At 43.3% G+C, this 20,098-nt stretch overlaps 1 protein-coding gene across 4 annotated transcripts in view; it reads right to left on the bottom strand.

Moving 5' to 3' along the window:
- Window positions 1–4,669: 4,669 nt before the first annotated feature.
- Window positions 4,670–20,098, bottom strand: part of MECOM (MDS1 and EVI1 complex locus) — a 329,008-nt gene continuing 313,579 nt past the window's right edge. For 3 of the 4 annotated variants that reach the window (XM_015637444.1, XM_015637443.1, XM_015637445.1), the window contains 7 exons: window positions 16,574–16,740; window positions 14,170–14,247; window positions 12,260–12,429; window positions 11,037–11,181; window positions 8,089–8,325; window positions 7,353–7,539; window positions 6,169–6,407 (listed from right to left, as the gene is read on the bottom strand). In XM_015637444.1, coding sequence (XP_015492930.1) covers window positions 6,273–6,407; window positions 7,353–7,539; window positions 8,089–8,325; window positions 11,037–11,181; window positions 12,260–12,429; window positions 14,170–14,247; window positions 16,574–16,740 — 1,119 coding nt within the window. In that variant the 3' untranslated portion in view covers window positions 6,169–6,272. Of the gene's footprint in view, window positions 6,408–7,352; window positions 7,540–8,088; window positions 8,326–11,036; window positions 11,182–12,259; window positions 12,430–14,169; window positions 14,248–16,573; window positions 16,741–20,098 lie in introns of all 4 variants that reach the window. The other variant, XM_015637442.1, reaches the window with a different exon arrangement.

Raw genomic sequence — 20,098 nt, 5'->3', positions numbered from 1 at the left:
TGGTCTGAGAGTGGCAAAGATTTTCCTCCCTTAAGGCCTGAACCCAAGGCTGGGTGGTAGAAAATACTGCTGGCCATGCTCAGACGAGAGGTGAATTCTCTCCAGCAGACTGGTGCCCAACAGGCCCTGCAGCCACAGCGGGCAGGGAGCAGACACTGATGGGGCTTCTTCAACTGCACCAGGAGTGATGGTTTTAAACTAAACCAGATTTAGACTAAAGAACATTTTTTTTACAATGTGTGTGGTGAGGCCCTTTGGTTGCCCAGAGAAGCTGTGGCTGCCCAGGCCCTGCAAGTGTCCAAGGCCAGGCTGTGGAAGGTGTCCCAGCCCACAGCAGAGGGGTTGGAACTGGATGGCCTTTAAAGATCCCCTCTTGTCCAAACTATGACTGTGAAACAGTTGGGTACAGTAAAACACTTGGTTCCTTAATTAGGAAGATCAAAATCCTTCAAATATATGTAGGAATCAGTTTTGAATTAGACCATTAGGCTTTGTCCTCCAATGTTTTACTTTCATTTGGTTTATGGATGACCTGATACTGAGTCTGCTGGGATTGTCACATAAATCCCTCTGAAATTCAGGGGAAGTTGAATGTTTAAATTAATTTCAACATCTCAGCTCATGCCTTAATTTTAATTTTTTTAATTTTTTTTTTCTAGTGTATCAGCACTTCAGATGTCAAAAACACTTTTTATTTTGGGAGTGGAGAAAGATGTGTGGATGAGACGAGAGCGGATCCTTGGAGGATGCTGATGTCAGGTTTGCATTCTGTGTGTGGAGAAGGCAGCTCACCACCTTTCTCTCTTTAATGCAGGACACCCCGGGGTGAGCTGCTGCTGAGCACCCTGAGCTCCCTCATCCCTGCTGAAACCTCCCACTCCACTCCTGAACTTCTCCAGGAGGCTTTCCAGAGGGAGTTCCTCCACTGGCCACCCTCAGGAGGACAGATGGGCTGGTGTGGCCTGGACAAAGAGGCTGCTTTGCTGCAGGAACACATCACACCACCACATACCTCACCCCAATTAGCGCAAACCCGCCTGGGCCTTAATTGGGCCTGACACGCGCCCGCTGAAAGAGATTCCCCAGGAATTAAAGCGCTACTTCTCTAGTTTGAGTTGGCTGGTGATGTGAAACATGACATGATCTTGGAGGATTTTCTGTGCTTGCCATGAAACAAGCCTGCCACAGGTATCAAGCGGGCTTTGTGTTGGGGCTGTAATCATGTTACAAATTGAACGCTTCCACATGTGCGTGCTGGCACATCCACCCTCGGCTATCTCACACGTATCTGCCCCAAGGTACAGATGCTGAGGTCCTGACATAGCATAATATGGATCTAAATATATTTTCCAGATTGCCTTAGCACATGCTAATGAAAATGAGGAGTAAAAGGCCCGAAAGAAGCAGCTGTTTAAAATTTTCTTCAATCCCTGAAAATCAACTTCTTAATTACTGATAATTTAAGCATCAAAATCACCACTAACCCTCTTCTCCCACTAGACCCTCCCAAGCTGGGAGGCCTGCTTGAAGACTCTTGGGCAAAACTTTTTCTTAGAAGTGTAGCATTTCATCAAATGTCTTTAGCTTTTCTGGAATTAATTAGTATTAAAATAAAGCAGGGAAAAGGCAAGTGCCTGCCAGAGGTGCCTTTTCTCAGACCCCCCGCTCAGACTGCATTGTCCCACAATACTTTCATATTTCCACAGCACCTTTCATAATAAAAGGTTCCCCAAACGGACTCAGAGATATAAATATCTTCAATTGCCTTTAAAATGTGCACCCTCTTGGATCAAAAAAAGCAGGCTTTTCTTCCACCACACAAAAGGATCTGCGTTTAGTCTGGTTTATGTTTGTACCTAGGGGGGCAGCCAGTCCCAAGCAAAGTTTAGGCAGCAGTTTTGGGATAACAGTTTGCAAGATGTTCCATGAGTTCCTGGATCAGTGTGTGGCAGTGGGGCCTCTCTCCAGAGATCATCTAATTGTTAGTCTTATTAAAATCTATATTCTGGGATAATGCTGCTTAAAAATGTTTTCCTCTAGCAGCAAGTCTGAATCAGGGGAAAAAAATAATGGAAGAGGGATGCAGTACTTATTTTTTACTTTTTATTTGATGTTCACCATCTCCCCAGACTTCCCTAAGTGACTCTGAACTTGAGTTGAGCCTTTCCTAAAGCTGGCACCATTTTCTGTCCAGAAACAGAAGTTGAATTAGTTTGTCTCTTGCCAGCCCCAGAGTAGGTGTGCTCAGAGTGCTACAGAGCCAGTCAATGGCTGGTTTTGGCCAGGCTGCAGAAAACATTTTCCTGCTAACCGGAGTCCTGGCAAGAAACATGGCCTTTTACATGGAAAAAGGGGTTTCTGTTTGCTGCTGGATACCTTTGTTTTGTTTAAATCATTACTGGAAGCATCTTTAAAACTGAGTTTTCCACACCACTCTACGAGTGAGCAACTAAACCACAAGTGGGACTAAATCTAGCTGGAAGGCAGAGTGCAGGGAGCCATCCAGGAGCTCACTGTGAGTCTCTACATGTGACAGCCCTGACAGAAAAGTTTTAAAGTTCAAGACAGGCATGGAGCAACGGGCCAAACTGAATAGCTGAGCAAAAGCAGCCCTGCAAATGCTTTTATAATAACTTCCCCTCCCATTACTCCACAAATGTACCCACTGGAAACAGCAGCTGACACGGGAATGGTGACTGAGACCCACAGGGTATTGAGGAGCTGGGCCAGAGTGAAATATTGATCAATCATCTTGTCATGCTGGGGCTTTGTAGGGTTCTGTAGATAGGAATTGAGAGGGTAATGTGCAGCTCCTCCATCTAGGAAGGCTGCTGGATCACATGGCAGTGATTTGTTGACTTGCAGAAAAGTACTACAGTGGGGTGAACAGTAGGATGATGCTGAAATAAGATGAAGGGATTTTTGAAAAGTATTGACTTTTTTTTTTTTCTTTAAAAAAAGTTAAATCACTGTAGCAGAAAGCCAGAAACATCAGTCCTCACTCTGCATCTGTTTGCATCTGGACAATTGCACCTGTGTGGTCCATTGGGGAGGGCATGACACAAAGACAAAAATTATCCAGTTTTCTTTGTTTATTGGGGGATGAGATGAGTAATCAAATCTGGGTTTGCTTTTCAGCTACTCCTCTGGGTGAACAGCTCTGGCAGTGAGACAAGGCAATGCTGATCAAGGTCGTGGTAAGGGATCTACGTGGAGTTGTTGTGGTATTACAGAAATATACTGTCCCCTCTGCCCATCAAACCCCGTGGGCAGTGCTGCTGGGTGGGATACTGTGACAGGAAAGCACCAAGTTCCAGGCAAGCAAGGGGAAAATCAGCTCAGGGATTGGCAGCAGTCGCTCCCTAATGGTCACCAGACCTGCTTATGGGCAGGTTGAACTAACCTGAGCTCAGCTCAAGGAGTCCTTTTCCTGACAGGTCTATGATACGTGTGCTACTGTAACCCAGAACATTAAACCCAGGGGACACTGTCCCACCCTGTCTCCACCTCCCAAAACCTCTTTCATCTAGGGCAGGTGAGGGCAGAGCTGATAAGAACTGTCATTGCATCCAATTAAAGGGGAAAACGATCTGGAAAGTTGTTTGCACATAAAACTTGACTTGATTAATCTATTTGTTCTCTGCATTTGGCAGAAACCTAAAACTGAGTTTCACAGTGACTTTAACTGCACTAAAAATAATAGCCTCTTTATGCAATTATCTGCATGTACCTGGCCATTGCCTCAGGCCAGTGCAGTACAAGAATATGCACAGGGGATTTTTTCCTTCACCTATTTACCTTTTTTCCCAGGTGGGGTTTAGGCTTCCTGCATGAAAACCATTGGGGTGTAGGTCTCAGCTTGCCACCCACTTGTGCAGAAAGCTCTCGAGCTGAAGGAGCAAACCAAACAAGCCCACACCTGGGCTGAAGACAAGAATGACACACACAGGTTATTCTGAAATATAACTTAAATATCTTAGGAGCTACCAGAGGTCTTTGTGCACTGACACAGGCTGAGAGAGGAGCATCTCAGCCCTTCCATCTCTGCTGATGAGAAGGGCAGCAAGATGGGCATTCCTTGGGAAAATGCTGGCTTTTCCTGACAGCTCTCCTCCACAGGTTGCCCAGAAGCAGGGGTTCAGATCTCATTTCAAAGTGAACACAAATTAAAATGCTCTTTTTTCCCCCCTTTTAGACCATAAAAGGCTCATTTTATACAGCTGGAGGCTCGTTTAGCTTCTCAGCCATGGATTTTGATCACTCTGGTGAGTGAATATTTCACTATGCCCCAGCCAAGACTTCCCAACGTTGTCCCCAGAAGCAGCAGGCAGGAAAAACTCAAACTCAGGGCTCCACAAGCGCCTTTGAAGGTGACACTGCACCAACCTCTTCTGTGAAACAACCTAAACATCCCTCTTCTCCAAGGTAGTGTTATGAAACTTAAAGGACTTCACTAAACCCCTCCAACAGTCGTCCTATTGAGAGGCTCTGGCTCATGTCCCACATTTCATGGCCAAATCCAAGACACCTCCCAGTGCCCCATCCTCTCACGACCCCACAGATCCATCTTTGCTGCAGAGGAAATGCTCCTTTTTTTTTTTTCTTTTTTTCTTTTTCTTTTTTTTTGCCCCAACTCAGACAAAACCAAGACAAAAAGGAAATAGATCCCTTCAGTTTTGTAGTCCTTTATTATTTTTTTTTTAAAGTTGATCCTCCCATAGTAATGTACTGAAATGCGTAACAGTTACATTGTACAAAGCATTTAAAGAAAGTACCTCAACTTGCCGATTATTTCAAAATGAGATTATAAACAAAAGGAAAAATAAATCTGGTCCCTCACTAAAGGCCAAAAAAACCCCCAAAAATAACTGAATACCTTCCGTTATTTATTTATTTTTTTTTTAAAACATAAATTTGGAACACTTCATCTTACAAATAGGATTAACATGAACATAACATCACACAAGCTCGCAGACAACCAGCATAAAATATTGGGTACAGTTTTTTTAATCAGAAGAATCATGCTTTCATGAAAAAATTATAACTGTTTATACAATCGAATCAATTTACTGTATTACAAAAAAAAAAAAAAAACAGAACAAAACTAAGTCGCATCTATTAGTTATTTAGTTCATTAAAAGGCAAAAAAAAAAATAAAATAAAATAAAAGAGGAATGTAAGAAAATTTCAAACACTGTTTTGCACTCCCATATACACAGATCAGTTCACCTCACTTTTTTGGAAGTACATGGGTGCCTTACATCGTAACGCAGTGGGGGACTGGAGCAGTGCTGTTTGTTACAGGAACAGTGCTATTGGAATCAACAAACAATCGTTTGCCAACAAATAAATACACGGTACACACAACACAAACGAGAAATTAAGAGGGTAGGGGGAAAGGAAACAATACAAGAAAATAGTGACATGATTGTCGAAAATTAAAAATCTCCTTACAATGATTCGAACTAGTGGTGCTGTCGATGAACGCGGTGCTTTCACGGAATTATCTGGATGATTTAGCTTCTTGGAGTAGTGAACATTCATAGTTTACAATATACACAAGCCTCTTATGTATTGTTTCTCAGAGTTCTTTCTTTTTCTTTTTTTTTTTTCCTCCTTGTTTTTCCTTTTTTTTTTAAACAATGCAGTTGAGAAGGCAAAAGAATTACGGAGAGAACAAAATATTCCCTGCTACTTCTTTCTACATTTACGATGGATAGTGTGCATTTGATAGAACTATTTTCTTTCTTTGAAGGGCTAAAATGCATAAAGCTTTAATGAAGAGATTTGTACATAAAAGCAACTGTTCCCAATCCTGTGTCAAACTATCTTATACAAAAAGAAAATCAATTCAGTTCCTACTTTAAAGGAGTGCCCATGTGTGTATCAATGCAGTCTTAACCCTTCTGCCCCTGCCCCTCAAAGCCGGGTGAACTGGAAGACACTTTTTCCCGGCCCCGTTTACATAATCCACTGAAACTTTTTTATTTTTTTTTTCTTCCTTTTTTTTTGAGTCGCATTGATCCTCCAGAAGTCAGCAGCTGCCTTTGCTGTGCAAAACAAAATATTGAGAATAAATAGTTTCTTTTTTTTTTTTTTTTTTTTTTTTTTTTTCTTTCTTAAAATTATTCAGTTTAAGGTCACCGGACTTTAAATGAGTGACCCTGCAGATTTATAAGGCATTCTGCTCAGCAGTCTTTTAAATAGTCATATATGAAAGAGCCATGCTACTGGTTTGGACTTGGTCCCATCCTCGGTAAGACTCCGCACTGTCATACGTGGCTGATGGACTGGATGGCGCTGGATTCCGCGGCGGCTCTCGCCATACTGAGCCACATGTTGGGAGAAGTGTGGGATGCAGAATGAAGGGAGTCCTTGTCGGAGAGAGAGAGCATCATGGCATAGGCCTGGACGGGGAGAGAAGAAGGACAGAGAGGTCACACTCCCGCGGCGCGGATCTGAGCTTGGAGCCGCGCCGCCCCTGCGCGCTCAGGGCAGCAGTCAGCCTACGGCCACCGGGCTCAACTCGGTTAAAAAAAACCCCAACAAAATGCTTTAGGTAAAGCCACTGTCAACCCTTTCACTGACACTTTTGACTCACTAATAGCAATAGTAATTTCTGCTTTCATCTGGTTTCACAAAGCTCAGAGAAACCTTTGATAGTCGACAAGGTCCCAAAGTCTCCTTTGCCTTCAGATTCTTGGCACAGGAGGCTCTTTTCAAGAGGCTGAGGAATCACATTATCCCTTGTCTCGTCCTGTATTTCACCAAACATAACAGTCTCCTTTGCTGACCTTTCCTACATGCATATTCTGCAGTTTTTAAAACAGGAATCTTTCAAAGGGGCTAAAAAAACTCATTTTAATTAATCAATGTTTAGAAAAGGGCAAAAAATAGCACAAGGATACCATTTCAGTTATTGCTGTTTGGAAAACATGCTGAGGACCCAGAGGTGGTACCATCCAACAGGCTAAAATAATACCAAAAAGCCAAGCAAGCCAGAAGATCAAGTCATATCCCTGTGAGGCTGCAGCTGAACTCCACAGCATCAGTGTCAGCTGATGAGGGGAGAGGATGGGACTAGTTCTCACCATGGCATTTCTGTGGGCAGCAGGCAGAACAAAAATAGCAAAAAAAAAGTAAGAAAAAAGTATGGAAATCCCCTGTTCTCAGGGAGCAGAGCACCCTGCATGTCTCAGGGGTTCAGTGGGCTGTTGGGTGAGCCTGAGGTTTGTGGACATGGAGCACAGCCCTGTCTGACAAGGCGGGAACAACCCTGCCTGCCACACACTAACAGCTTAATCCTGCGGGAATTTGGCGACAATAACATTTTAACTGAGTTAAGCTTTTACCTGGGATTTGGATTTCCTGTACAACGGTTGCTTGAGGTCCTCTGGCAGCTGGGAAGCATTGAAAGCTGCCAATTCAGCTTCACTGTATTGATTTTCTTCCATTTTCCTCATTTTGAGGCTATCCGTGAAGTGCCTTATGTGGTCCAAAGCCGAAAGTCCAGTCTTATTGTACTCTTCTTCTTTATACCTACAAAAACACCATGGAGATTTCAAATGTCAATGAAATGATCCTCCCTGCGTTCCCTCATCTTCTTGGATTTACACACCTGAGCAATTTCCCCTTTCTCACATTCATAAACCACCTTGCCTCGTGGAACGGTGGTCCTGAAACAAAAGGAATTCCCTTTTCTGGTCTAAAGAAAGGGCAGTTGAGTGGGGGAGGGAGAGTTTGTCTCTCACAGTGTCTCCACAGCCCTTCGCAAGGCCATTATGAGAGGTCCAGGACAGCTCACGGATTAGATAACGTCTCTCCCATGGAACTGTCTCACCCTGCTTCCTGTCCCAGCCAGAACCTCACAATAGCTCCCCAAGCACACTCCATTTTCCTAACAAGGGCTCCAGGCTGCACGAGGAGGCAGAAAGCAGGGCTGGTGTTGACCCAAACACAGAGGCACGTTGCTATTGTGAGTGGGAAGTGGTTGCTCAGGACCAGCAGCCGGTTTGGTGCTGGCACTCTCGTATGGTTTATTGTTTTTATTCCGCCTATCGGGCACACCAATACTCGGAAGGAACCAACCTGCCAGGGGAAGCTTTGCAGTTCATGTCCAAAGTACTCGTTTCCTCATAATCCTCCTCGGGGGTGCCCTCATGCATGTCACTCGTCACGGGCTCTTTGACTGCTTTCCCTGCCATTTCGCTCTCTTCATCCTCTTCATCCATCATTACTTCATCTTCTGCCTCCTCGTCATCCAACAGATCCGAGTTCTGGCTGGCTATCATGGCTTTTTCATCCTTAAAGTGGCTGCCATTCATTCTGAAATAGTACCAAAGTACCAAAACAAATGCAATCTATAAACACACATCAGATATGAAAGCTCCTCATCGGCAGACTCTTGGAGGCAGATCTGAAAAGCATCTGTCCCAGCAGAATAAAGTGATTTTTGTATTTTATATCTTGCTTAGCTTCAGACATTCAGGCAGCATTGGAGAAAATTCCACTCAAAAATCCATGGGACATTACAGCATGGGATTTTCCTGCTAAAACTACTGTTCTAACAGAGGCATGTTCACATAACCATTCCAAATTTTCTCATGCATTATTTCATCTCAAGTTTCCAATCATACATGTAGTCTGAGAAAAACAACTCACTGCCTTTTAACAGAAGCTGTAGGGGCCAAGAAACTCTGAAAATCGGATTTGGCATTTTTAACAAAAAATGACATCCAATATTGCATTCAGTTTTAAAGTCAAAAATCACATGCATAATTAATTGTGTACACTACCACCCCTTTGGAAGCCCTATTGCTTCACTGAATGTATGGATTTCATACATGGGAACCTAAGGGACTTCAGCTGGAGACCTGAAGAGTGGTCTGCAATATTGCCTCTGTGCTGAACTAGGTTATTGACTGATTTGAAGGGTAAAAAGCAATGAAAAGAAAGGTCATATGGCAATTTAAGTGCATTTATTCTTATTAAATGAGTAATTACAGCAATACACACATGGAAAACCATTTGGTCTATGCGCTGTTATTACGCTGCCCTTTGCTCTCAGACAATGACTTCTCTTAACTACTTCCTACGGGATTTTTATCAAGGACATGACACCCACGCTGAAGCAGGGGCTGGTTTGGTAACGGTCTCAACCCCGTAGGGTTCAGAGCATCCAGCGCTGCATGGTGTCCATCACATCAAATGAGAGCTGAAGAAATTCGGCACCGCGGCCTCAACGAACGCCCAACCTGAGGCACAGCGACGCCAACGAGCTGCACCCACCAGAGCCCCCCCAAAACTCGTGCTACCACTCTATCTGCCCCCACCACGTCATGCAGCACAGAGGCCTTGATTCATCTATTGTTCTCATTGTGCAAAAGGTCCTTAACTCTTCCAGGAATACAGTTATAAAAATGGAAACCTTATTGTCCACACGCAGTTTGCTTCAGACTCCGTGTGCTTCAAACTGTGCGGGACAATATGGGATAGACCCTAAGCTGGAGCATGATAAGATGAACCCTCACAGCCTTGCTGGTGTTTAACATTTGGCTTTCTGAGGAGCAAAGCTGGTTTCTGCCACAATAATAGCACCGTTTTCCCTGAACATTATTAGAGTTTCATCTATTTTCCGAGCAAATTCCAGCTGACTGCCATGAGTTTAGTATTGCATTGAAAAAAATGCTCTAGGGAACGGTCTGTCTTTAGAACAGTATCAAAAAAATCTGAGGTTGTGCAGAACAGGGAGAGCTGAAGCAGCCACCTCCCTCTAAGATCATCAGAGAAATATCTCTTTATCATCTTTTATTTAAATAGGCAGAAATAAGAGATTGCTGAGCGCAGTTTGAGCTGCCAACTTGCTTGTTATGCTCAATTGAGGCTGCTAGAAATGAAAGGGAGATGGACTACAACCAAAGTAACAAAAGCCATGTGATTAAGAAAACAGATTCTCTAATTATGCTTTCAAATGCAGCAATTTGCCAGGGATAAAATATCCGTCAAGAGCAGTCTGAAGTGCCAAATTTAGAAAGGAAACACTGCACAACCCAGCAACCTTTCCACTTTTCTGACTTCCTGTCGGAGGACATGTTGAGACCAGATGTGCAAGGAAAAAATCCCAAGCCCTCATTGCCAATCAAGATGGAATGAAATTTGAATATGCATGTAATCACTTAATCCAATACTTTTGTGGAAATTGTGTTGTGTCCCCCCTTTTGATCCCTTCACAAAGGCATCTAGAAATTGAGGAGACAGCAAAGTTTGTCACCAACAGTAAGAATTTTTTGATGTTGATAACGTAATGCCAATTCAAAAGGGAAAATAATGCATAATGCAACACCAATCCCAAAGAAATACGTGGGGCTCCATCCCACAGCCTTTTCTGCTTAGCTGCACTTTTATTAACTGAAAATATTTAGAAGTGGTCTCTCTTCTGTTAGTTCAGAAGAATTCAAACACCCATGTACTTAATAAATCTTAGTAGAAAAAGCTCTCTCACATGCTGGAGCACCGTGGACTCCCAACGCCCACCCGCAGCCTCACGGGCTTTTGGCTACTCAGCATCTTTCTTGGGATTGAGTTACTTACAGGAAAGGACTTCCAGCTACAATCTTTCATTTGATCCAAGAATTCAGCTTGGTCTACTTTATTAATTACACATTTAAATTGCACCTAAATCCTAAGGCTCCATACATTTAGCCACAGGATGTAGAATTCACCTGTTCTGCAGTGAATGTAAAGAGAAGGAATTTTTCAGCAGACTTAAATCAGCGGTGGGAGCCTGAAACTGAGAGCTCCAGATACAAGGAGAAAGGTGTGTTCACAGATGGAACCTCTTGTCCACTTGGAACATCTTCATACACAGTGGGGAGGGAATCAACACATTTCTTTTCCTGAGACACCAAGGTGGCCACTGAAGCAACCAGATTCTAAAATAACTCTGGCTCCAGACATCATCAAAAGTGAACCATCAGGTCTGCAGACCTGGAAAAGAATGGTGGGAACCTTCTGAAGGCAGATCAGACACAACTCACCTCTCCTCTGAGTTTTGGGGGGATTGATTGTTGTGGTTGCTGTTTCCAATAAAATTCCTAATTTCTGTGAAGTAAGAGTCTTCCTTGTCATCTAGGATTGCCCCTGTGCTTTCCAGTTCTGAGTGAGGTGAAGATGTTGCAGTACCTTAAAGCAAAACATACGACATCTGTTGCTGCTCCTTTATACTTTCTGTATTTAAGCATTTAAATCAAATGGAAATTGAAACTCTGGTTAAAAGAGGTGAGACCCAAAGGTTGGTCAGTGTGAACTATCAGCTTTTGGCCATAAAACAAGTATTTACATGGGCAAAGGTGATTTCCAGCTAAAATTACTTGGTTGCATGCTGGGTACCCTTTCTGTGATTTATCATCACTTTTGCCATGTCTCTATTTCAACATCTCCCTCCTGCTCCTTGTGATTCCAAGACTGTCCATTGATAACTGTTCTTCTTAGACCAACAGCTTAAGTGAGCAAATGGAACTTAATTTTTAGCCATCAATTATGCAGATTTGTTCAAACTATAGAGCAGCCATTGCCATAATCACCCAGGCTCATCAGCACTGAGAGACCAGTGTCAGACTTTCTCTGAGCACTGGGGAAGGGACAGCTCTGCATTCACTGCATGCCCCTGGTTATCTCCACTGAGGCAAGATGCAGACTGAAAGGACTGCAGAGAGGGTTTCCATGAAATGCTGCAGACACCCAAACCAGCCCAGTGACATCCCCTCCTGTCACTGCCTGTGCTGCTGCTGTGCAGTGACCAATTTGCTTGGGGGCTTGAGAGGCACCATTAGCTCCATAATAGCCAGCACTTTTCAGCTCCTGACAGTGGGAATATTTCAGAAGGTGCCAGGAAAATGTTTTAGAGTGCCCCCTGAGACTCTAAATCTAGGACTCCTATTGAGAGCCAAGTGATTGCGGAGATGGGATTAAACCAATTTTCCCTGTCCGTTCCCAAAACGCTATGGGTTGGCTTAATTAAAACCAAAAGAAAAGACATCACCCAGTGGTCTTAAGTTACACAAGGGGAGAGTTTATGCTGGGATTTTCACAGCACTTTAAATGTCAGCAGAGCTTAGGCACCTACACGTTTTGCAGCCCCCCACCCGTCGGAGCAGCGTGTGCCTGTGGACCCTGGGCAGCACTGACAGGGAAAGGGCAATCCCTGGGACGTGGGGCAGGCTGGGGAGGGGAGGGACAGGAGGGAAAAGGCAGAACATACCAGACATGTTCCCATTCTCGTGCTTTTTTAGATGTCTGTCAAGATTGGTTTGTTGACCAAAACACCTGTCACACAAGTGACACTTGAATGGCTTCTCTTTATTGTGGATGTTACGCACATGTCTCTGCAGGTTAGAGGATATGCTGAAGGATCTGTCACAGTATTTGCATCTAAAAAAAACAACAAAACAAGTGGGTAGGAAAGAGTTTGTTAGTCACTGGAAATGTAAGATTTGTTCTAAGATACATGAAGAGCCTTCTGGGCTCAGTCTCAGCACCCAACCACAGCTCCTTGTTCCCTGCTGAGGCCCAATCCTCCCTGACATAAAGACAAAATTTTGGCTAAGTGGGGAGCTGTGCTCTTGGAAAGGAGACATAACTTCTATGGTGGGGTTTTCAGCTTTAATTCACATTGGACTTTATATTTTAAATACTGCCTCTAGGAATGAGCATAATATTCCTGAGCTAATGGCATCAAATTAGCTATGGTAATTGAGTCCCATGTTTTCAAAACTGTTGCATGCAAAGTTGGGAAGTTTGAAAACAGTAGAGCAATAACTGTATTGTTTCATGTGCTGCCAATACAATACAATTAAACACTTTTGGAAGAAACATGAAACAGATCTCTTCTAATGCTCAAATAAGGTAAAAAGGGCTATTTCTTTTCCTATTCTAAATTATACTGTGTGATTAAATCTTTTCTTGAGGAATTAGCTTGCTTGATTGCTAATCCCAGAGGAAATTTGGTTATCTTGCAAAAACCAGCAATAAACAATCCCAACCTTTAATACTGTGCCAATGTGAGTAGTTTAGTCTATCACTCTGGTACCAGAGGCATCAATTTTCATACTCTGTAGCGATTTGGAGTCCCTAAAGCCTTTACTGTATTGCTCTTTAAGCCATTACTAAGTCATACTATAACTATTCCAAATTCTCAGGCTGGCAACTAGCCAAGAGTCTTCACCACTTTAGTTTTTCAATCTTTTACTTCTCCCGTGCCTCTCTTACACTTGTCAATGATGTCAAATTTTTTTAGTGCTGAAATCACCCATTATGCTACTAATTGCTTGTGGCTTTTATGCAGTGGATGGGTATAACATGCATCAAGACCTTCCTTCAATAAAATTAGATGTGAATCTCTTTTCCCAAAGAGACTAAATGCAAAAAACATATTGTTTCCTCACAAACAATGAGCTTACTCTGCTCTTTACAGCTCATAAAATGCAGAAATCTGTGCATTTGTTTTACTGGAACATGAACTGGCCTCTTTCCAGTTTAAATTAGCCTTTCATTTTCAATAAGGTGAAGCTTTATACACATTTCTGCGTGTGACTGTCCTGGATTCAGTATCACACACATATTCTTATCAACAGGAGAGTACACCCACGTGGGCTTTGGGGTTAAGCAGACCTCAGAAAAGAACCAGATTTGGCAGGAAACAAATAAATACAGTAACGCCTTTGCAACCAGGACCTTTCAGAAATCAGATGACTGACAAATCACCCAATTTAAGGCTGCAAATAACACTGCAGAACTGCAATAAGAAAAAAAAAAACAAAACATTTTTGCAAGGGAAAATACGTCCATGATCCCTACTGAACTGGTTCAGCAGTGCCAGCCACCCTGCCAGCAAAGGCAGGATTTGGGGATTGTGGTGGGAAGCTGCCCCAGCCAAAAGAACTTTACTAAGACCAAAACTCTCCCTTTCTTCAGCTTCAACACTGAGCAGCAGCACCAAATGCACAAAACTCTGAGACCAAAATGCAATGGTGGGTCCAAAGCTAAGGAGGAAGGGCTGGAGCTGGTCCAGCAAGGACGTTGAATTCCCTGGGTTTATTCACAGAAAACATCTGCAGTGGAAGGGACCCTAAAGCTTGGCCAGAGCACGGGCAGGGCTGAGGGGTGTGGTACCTATAGGGCTGCTCTCCAGTGTGCGTCCTCAGGTGACGGGTCAGGTTTGCAGATCTCGGGAAAATCTTGCCACAGTATCTGTGATAAGAAAATGTTTGGTAAGACAACACGACCTTCAGTGGCTTCATCCCAGTTTGAGCTGCACTGGATGCACAGCCCAAATGGAATCATCACGATATGGTCCTACTGGCATTGCTTTGATGCAACAACATTTTAATAAAAGCATTCAGCAAATTTAAGGGATCAACACACACACACACACACAGAAGAGTGGGACTGGAACTGCTGGCACCAACCAACTTTGCTTGTGCAGAATCAAAGTTTTATTAAAAACCTGTTTTAAAGATCACCCCAAGGTTCTAAGCCCACTGGGTGATTATCAGCCTCATTCAGATTTGGAATCAAGAGAATCTGTTATTAAAGCCTTGGATTTCTGCCTCTGTGTAAGCAAATTTCAAAGCTTTCAACCAATTCTACGTGTCAGCAAACGTGACACCGTTCTGTGCACTGAATAGGATCAGAGCAGACAAGACTCAAAGACCTAATCCATCAAGGTATGTTTCTATAACAACACATCTTGAAAGAAGGTGACATGTTTTCAAAAAGATCAGATAAACCGATATGCCAGTGTCAAACGCCTGCACATTCTGGAGATGATATAGAGACCTAAACAGTGCAATTTAAAAACCATTCTCCAAACTCGATAATATGTCACAGGAAAAGTAATGGCAAAAAAAAAAAAATAAAATTATTGTGAGTTTTCCCCCCTTCATTGAAGTAACATATGAATATTCAGTTTATAATTGGCCCGTTCTGTTGGGGACATTGAGCCCATTTTTGCATGGGGGCAGAGCACACACAGCACTCTCTTAAGTGAATGAGGGTGGTGCCTGCTCCACACCATGACTTTGAAGATTGCATCCCTTCACTTTTAACATCCCATTTATTTTTTCACAAGGTGATGTATAAGCCTTCAAAATACCCACACAGCTAATTCCACTCTCCTTGACAAAGCTCCCATTCATTTTGGGTGCACATTCAATGACTATCTTCATTGTGGGGTTTTTTTTTAAGTCCCTACACACAAGTCCTAATAAGTCATGTATTTTATCACTGATCCCTTTGGATATTAAAACCAGAAGCCTGAGAGAAAACACGTCTGTAGTTCATGATCAAAAAAATCAATAATGAAAGCACACTTTTATATACGAAAGTGATGAGAAAATTTGGGGGGAAAAAAAAAGAATTGTTTATATAACAGTTTCCACCTCATTTATCAAACTTCTGTGATACAGGGTGATGCTGTAGGATTTAGCTTTTATATTTTTCAAATCCTCTACTGCTTTAGTGCATAACTCTAAAACTCCATATAGTGTTAGCTACTGTCTTCACATTTTGGTCAGACAAAACAATTCCTCTCTGTGCCTGAAACTCAAGGACACCTCACTGTCTCAGGCCCCGAGGGATGTAAAGAGTGAATTGTGAGGGGAAAAGCTGGAGTAAATTACTTCATTACCTGAAACTGTAATTGGGGGATTAACCCCTGATATGTAAATGAACCAAAATTACAACTGTCTGAAAAGCTTGTGACTGTCACCCACCTTGGGGGCAGCCTCTGGGAGACCTCTGACTGCCCAAGGTGTATCTATTGAAGGCCTTTAATAAATATCGCTTTAATTCTCTTAATCTTGTTTAGCCTCTGTTCTAGGTGGCCACTCCAAGGCATCAAGGCAGAGCTCTTTGTTCTGTGACACCAATAATTTAATAAAGAGAATCACAGAATCACTGGGTTGGAAGAAACCTTCAAGATCACTGAGTCCAACCCATTCCCTTACACCTCAGCTAGGCCATGGCACTGAGTGCTATATACACTTTTTTTTAAACACATCCAGGGATGGTGACTCCACCACCTCCCTGGGCAGGCCATTTCAGTACTTTATCACCCTTTCTGTAAAAATCTTCTTCCTAATATCCAACCTATATTTCCCTTGGTGCAGTCTGAGTCTGTGTCCTCTCGTTCTGTCAGTGCTGCCTGGAGAAAGAGCCCAACCCCACCTGCCTACAACCACATTTCAGGGAGTTGTAGAGATGATAACATCACCTCTGAGTCTCCTTTTCTCCAGGATGAACAACCCCAGCCCCCTCAGCCATCCACCAGCCTCACTGCCCTCCTCTGGACATGCTCAAGCATCTCGATGTCCTTCCCAAACTGAGGGCCCAGAACCCGACACGGCACTCGAGGCGCGGCCTCTCCAGCGCCGAGCACAGGGGAAGAACAACCTCCCTGCTCCTGCTGCCCCCACCACTGCTGACGAAGGGCCAGGAGCCCCATGTGGGCACGGAGAGACTCGTGTGGGATGCCAGAGCAGGGGTCTGGGGAGGGCAGGGCTGGCCCCAGGGCTACCTGCAGGTGTAGCGCTCCTTGCCCTTGCGCAGCAGCGTCTCGGGGAGGGCGCTGGGCGGCGCGCGGAAGTTGAACATGGATGGCACCGACTGGATCAGCTCGCTGGCCTCCGGCTTCAGGCTGCTGAAGCTCTCCAGCTTCTCAGCCATGTTTTCTATAGCTGACACCTGCAGCAGGAGAGAGCACACAGCCCACCAAGGTCAATAATCCCCTCGGCTTCCTGCCCCCACCGGCAACACAAAATGCAGAGAATGTCGACTGACAAGTGAAAGGAGAAAAGGGAAAAACGTCAGTGTAGAGCTGGAGTATTGAAAATTATGGGTTGTGAGGGAATAATCAGCCAGTGTTCATTTCTTATTACTTTTAAGCCCCAGCTCCTATAAAATTCCGGGTTTTGCAGTCATGCTCTGTGGTTGCATGCCTACAAGTCTATGCACCCCATCTGCAGAAATCATTGAATATTTATTACCAAATGAACAGAAATAATAACTGAACTTCTAATTTATTTTTTTTAAGCACTTGCAGAGGACACATATTGCAGAAGAAACACCATGAACACTCTAGCTCAACCAAGGGCTGCAACAATCCAGATCCAAAAAGGCTCCAGCAATGTCCCAGCCACATCCAGTCCAGTGCTCTAGCTCATTATAGCCAAAGACCATCAGATAAACACAGAAGAAATGAAACTTTGGTGGGTTTGGTGCTCTGTATTCACATTGCCTGTTAGATGTCTATGCTATTTTTTCCACCTTTCAATATTCTTGCTTTACCTTTAGTTGCTTTTAACTCCTATGTGTTTTGGGATGGCTCCACTCCTGATTAGCTGTCTCTAATTTTCAGGGAGTGAGGATTAAGTCATTTCTGGAGAACAGTTTCCTTTAAGTTGTCTGGAACAGACCATGAAAAGCTCCTCCAAAACCTCAAACATTGCCACTTGAAGAGTTCAGGAATGCTGGTGAGCCTACTGACAGGTGAGAATAACCATCCACCTCTCCACAACACCACAAACAAATGAAAATAAGAAAGTCAAGCTCTCACCTACAGAGCACAAAACCCACAGCATGAGCCCTGTGCAACATCTTGCTTGCAACAAAGAAGGAAATTATATGAAAGACATGATGTTGAACCCTTCTCAGCTGGAACACCTCCACAGACCGTTCTTCAAAATCCATAAAAGGTTCCTCTGATTGTTGGAAAACTGAAATTTTAATTGGAAGAACTGGGCATTTTTGCAGGTTTATTTGATTTTATTTTCATTGGCAGAATTACACGGCTGTCTCCTGGCATGACTATTTCCATGCTGGTTAGCTCTGCCTTTGGCCTGGGTTGTTTTTTTCCCTTTAGCCTGTAGCCTGCCCTCTCATTTCATGCTCAGATTCCTAATGCTGAGTACAAATTGCAACGTACAGGGTACCACTGCCAATTTGCCAAATGTCTTTCATCAAACACGGTGGAAAAAAATAAAAAATCTCAGAGGGAAGTCAAGATACATTTACTTGTCAGGCAACAAATGTGAAAGCACTGGGAGGCAGTAAGGGCTGTAAGCTCTGGGGTTTGATTCATAATCACTCAGCTGCTAAAACATTCTCCACAGATGCAAGTGGACAGCACATTTGTCAATATGAAGGATTTTGACATGTACTGATCACAGGCATGAGATATGTAATGATGATGCTGCTGGGAGAGGAGGTAATTCTATCTCGGCACCGAGATGTCATTATCAACCCATACACCTCAACATTACCATATATTTCTTTTTATATGACTTCATCTTCTCCTTCAGTTGGAAATGATTCTTTAAGCTTTTAAACTAGATGTTCCACCACCTTTAATTCCTTCTAATTGTTCCCCACAAAAATTCACTCATCTATTTTACAACTGCTGAAAATAAATGGTTTGAATGAAAAATGCCCTTTGGCCTTCGGGCTGATTAGCAATGACAAGACAGTGCAGGGGTTATGATATCACATATTTATGGTGAAGAATAATAAGGGTACTGAGAAGTATAATAAATGTTTTATTTATGTATATTTAATATTCAAGTCCATTTCATTATCTAGTGGGTTTAAATCAATTTTGGATCACAATTTCTCATGCACACAGTCCCTGCCAGTATTATATTAAAGCAACTATTTTCCCCTTTACATTTAAAATGGCTTAGTCATGCTGATTTTTTAGTTCTTATTTCCAGAATTTTGCAGAGTAGAAACTGAGACAGACTCTTGTTTCATGCACAAGAACACAGATCAGCTCTACCTCCAACACTGCCTCCAGGATTACATCAGTCCCAAAATAGGTATGAAATCAGCACCTAATCTTAAATCCCTCATCCAGAGGAAACACGAGCACTTCCAATTATTTTAAAGCATTACTCGCTTTCTAAAAATATGTTTCTCACCATAGGAATGACTATTGTGCTTGCTGGTTTGCTGTTTAGTTTTTTGTTTGCTTTTTTTTTTCTTTTTTGAACTCTGACTTATGTGGTGACCTGGTATGATTTATGTTTTTCAAGAAGTGCACCAGCAGCAGTGGGAAGTGTTTGTCCCCACGGCTTTGCTGATCCGAGGCACTGTCACTCCACTGCTATCAGGATAATTACAGCTGGTACTGTCTGCTGGAGTTAGGGCTCCCAAGAACCAAAATTGGGGAATTTCCTTAAGAAGTCCTGCAGTGTTTTGGTGCTCAGAGCCATCCATCAGCAACTCCTATCGTGAGATGGGTTCCTGGGCTCTGGGGACATTTTACAGCTCATGGGATCCTGCAGCCCTGATCCACAACGTGCTGTCCTTCACCTTCAGTGCAGGCAGCCCCTGCTCACCAGCCCACTTCCAAAATCCCAGCTGAGCAGTAAGAAATCCGGGGGTTTTGCATTCAGGATTAACTCAGACACCAAAAGCAAGCAGGAATTCTAAACCTGTGACCCCAGCTGCTGTACACAGCACCAAGCAGTGGCTCCAGGGGACACACAGCAGGGTGGGCAGGGGACAGATCTCCCCACTGCCACACACCAGCACAGGGAGCTGCAACAGCATCCACTGGAGGCTGCATCTCCATCACAACATTGAAGAGCCATCAGCTCCTGCTCCTATTCACTCAGCTAAACCTTTTCAAACCCATTTCTATTTCTGTCCAGGACAGTTCACCAATTTAATTAGGTGCATATGAAAAGATACAGGCTTTTGTTCCTTCTAAGCCTTTTGCCTGATACTTTTTGTGGGTTTGTTTGGGTTTTTTTTGTATTGTTATCACTAATGAATAAGCATTCCTCATTCAGGTTCTGCTCACCATTCATGGGCTCACGGAGCTGGGGCACAGCTCCCTCAGGCATTTCTTTCCCAGATGAAAAAATCAGAATCTACTTAGTCTGTTTTTGAATGGAAGCTGTTCCCTACCTGTGATCATCATTGTTGCAATTTTCTGTGTCTTTTCTAATTCTACTATGGCCTTTTTGAGAGGAACTTTAGCTGTATTCAGACCTGAAGGCAATATAACATAATGATGTTTTCAGTTCCTTTCTGATAAGCA

This window comes from Parus major, chromosome 9 (assembly GCF_001522545.3).
Source record: "Parus major isolate Abel chromosome 9, Parus_major1.1, whole genome shotgun sequence".
Lineage (NCBI taxonomy): Eukaryota > Metazoa > Chordata > Aves > Passeriformes > Paridae > Parus > Parus major.
This window is presented reverse-complemented; position numbering and strand designations above follow the sequence as displayed.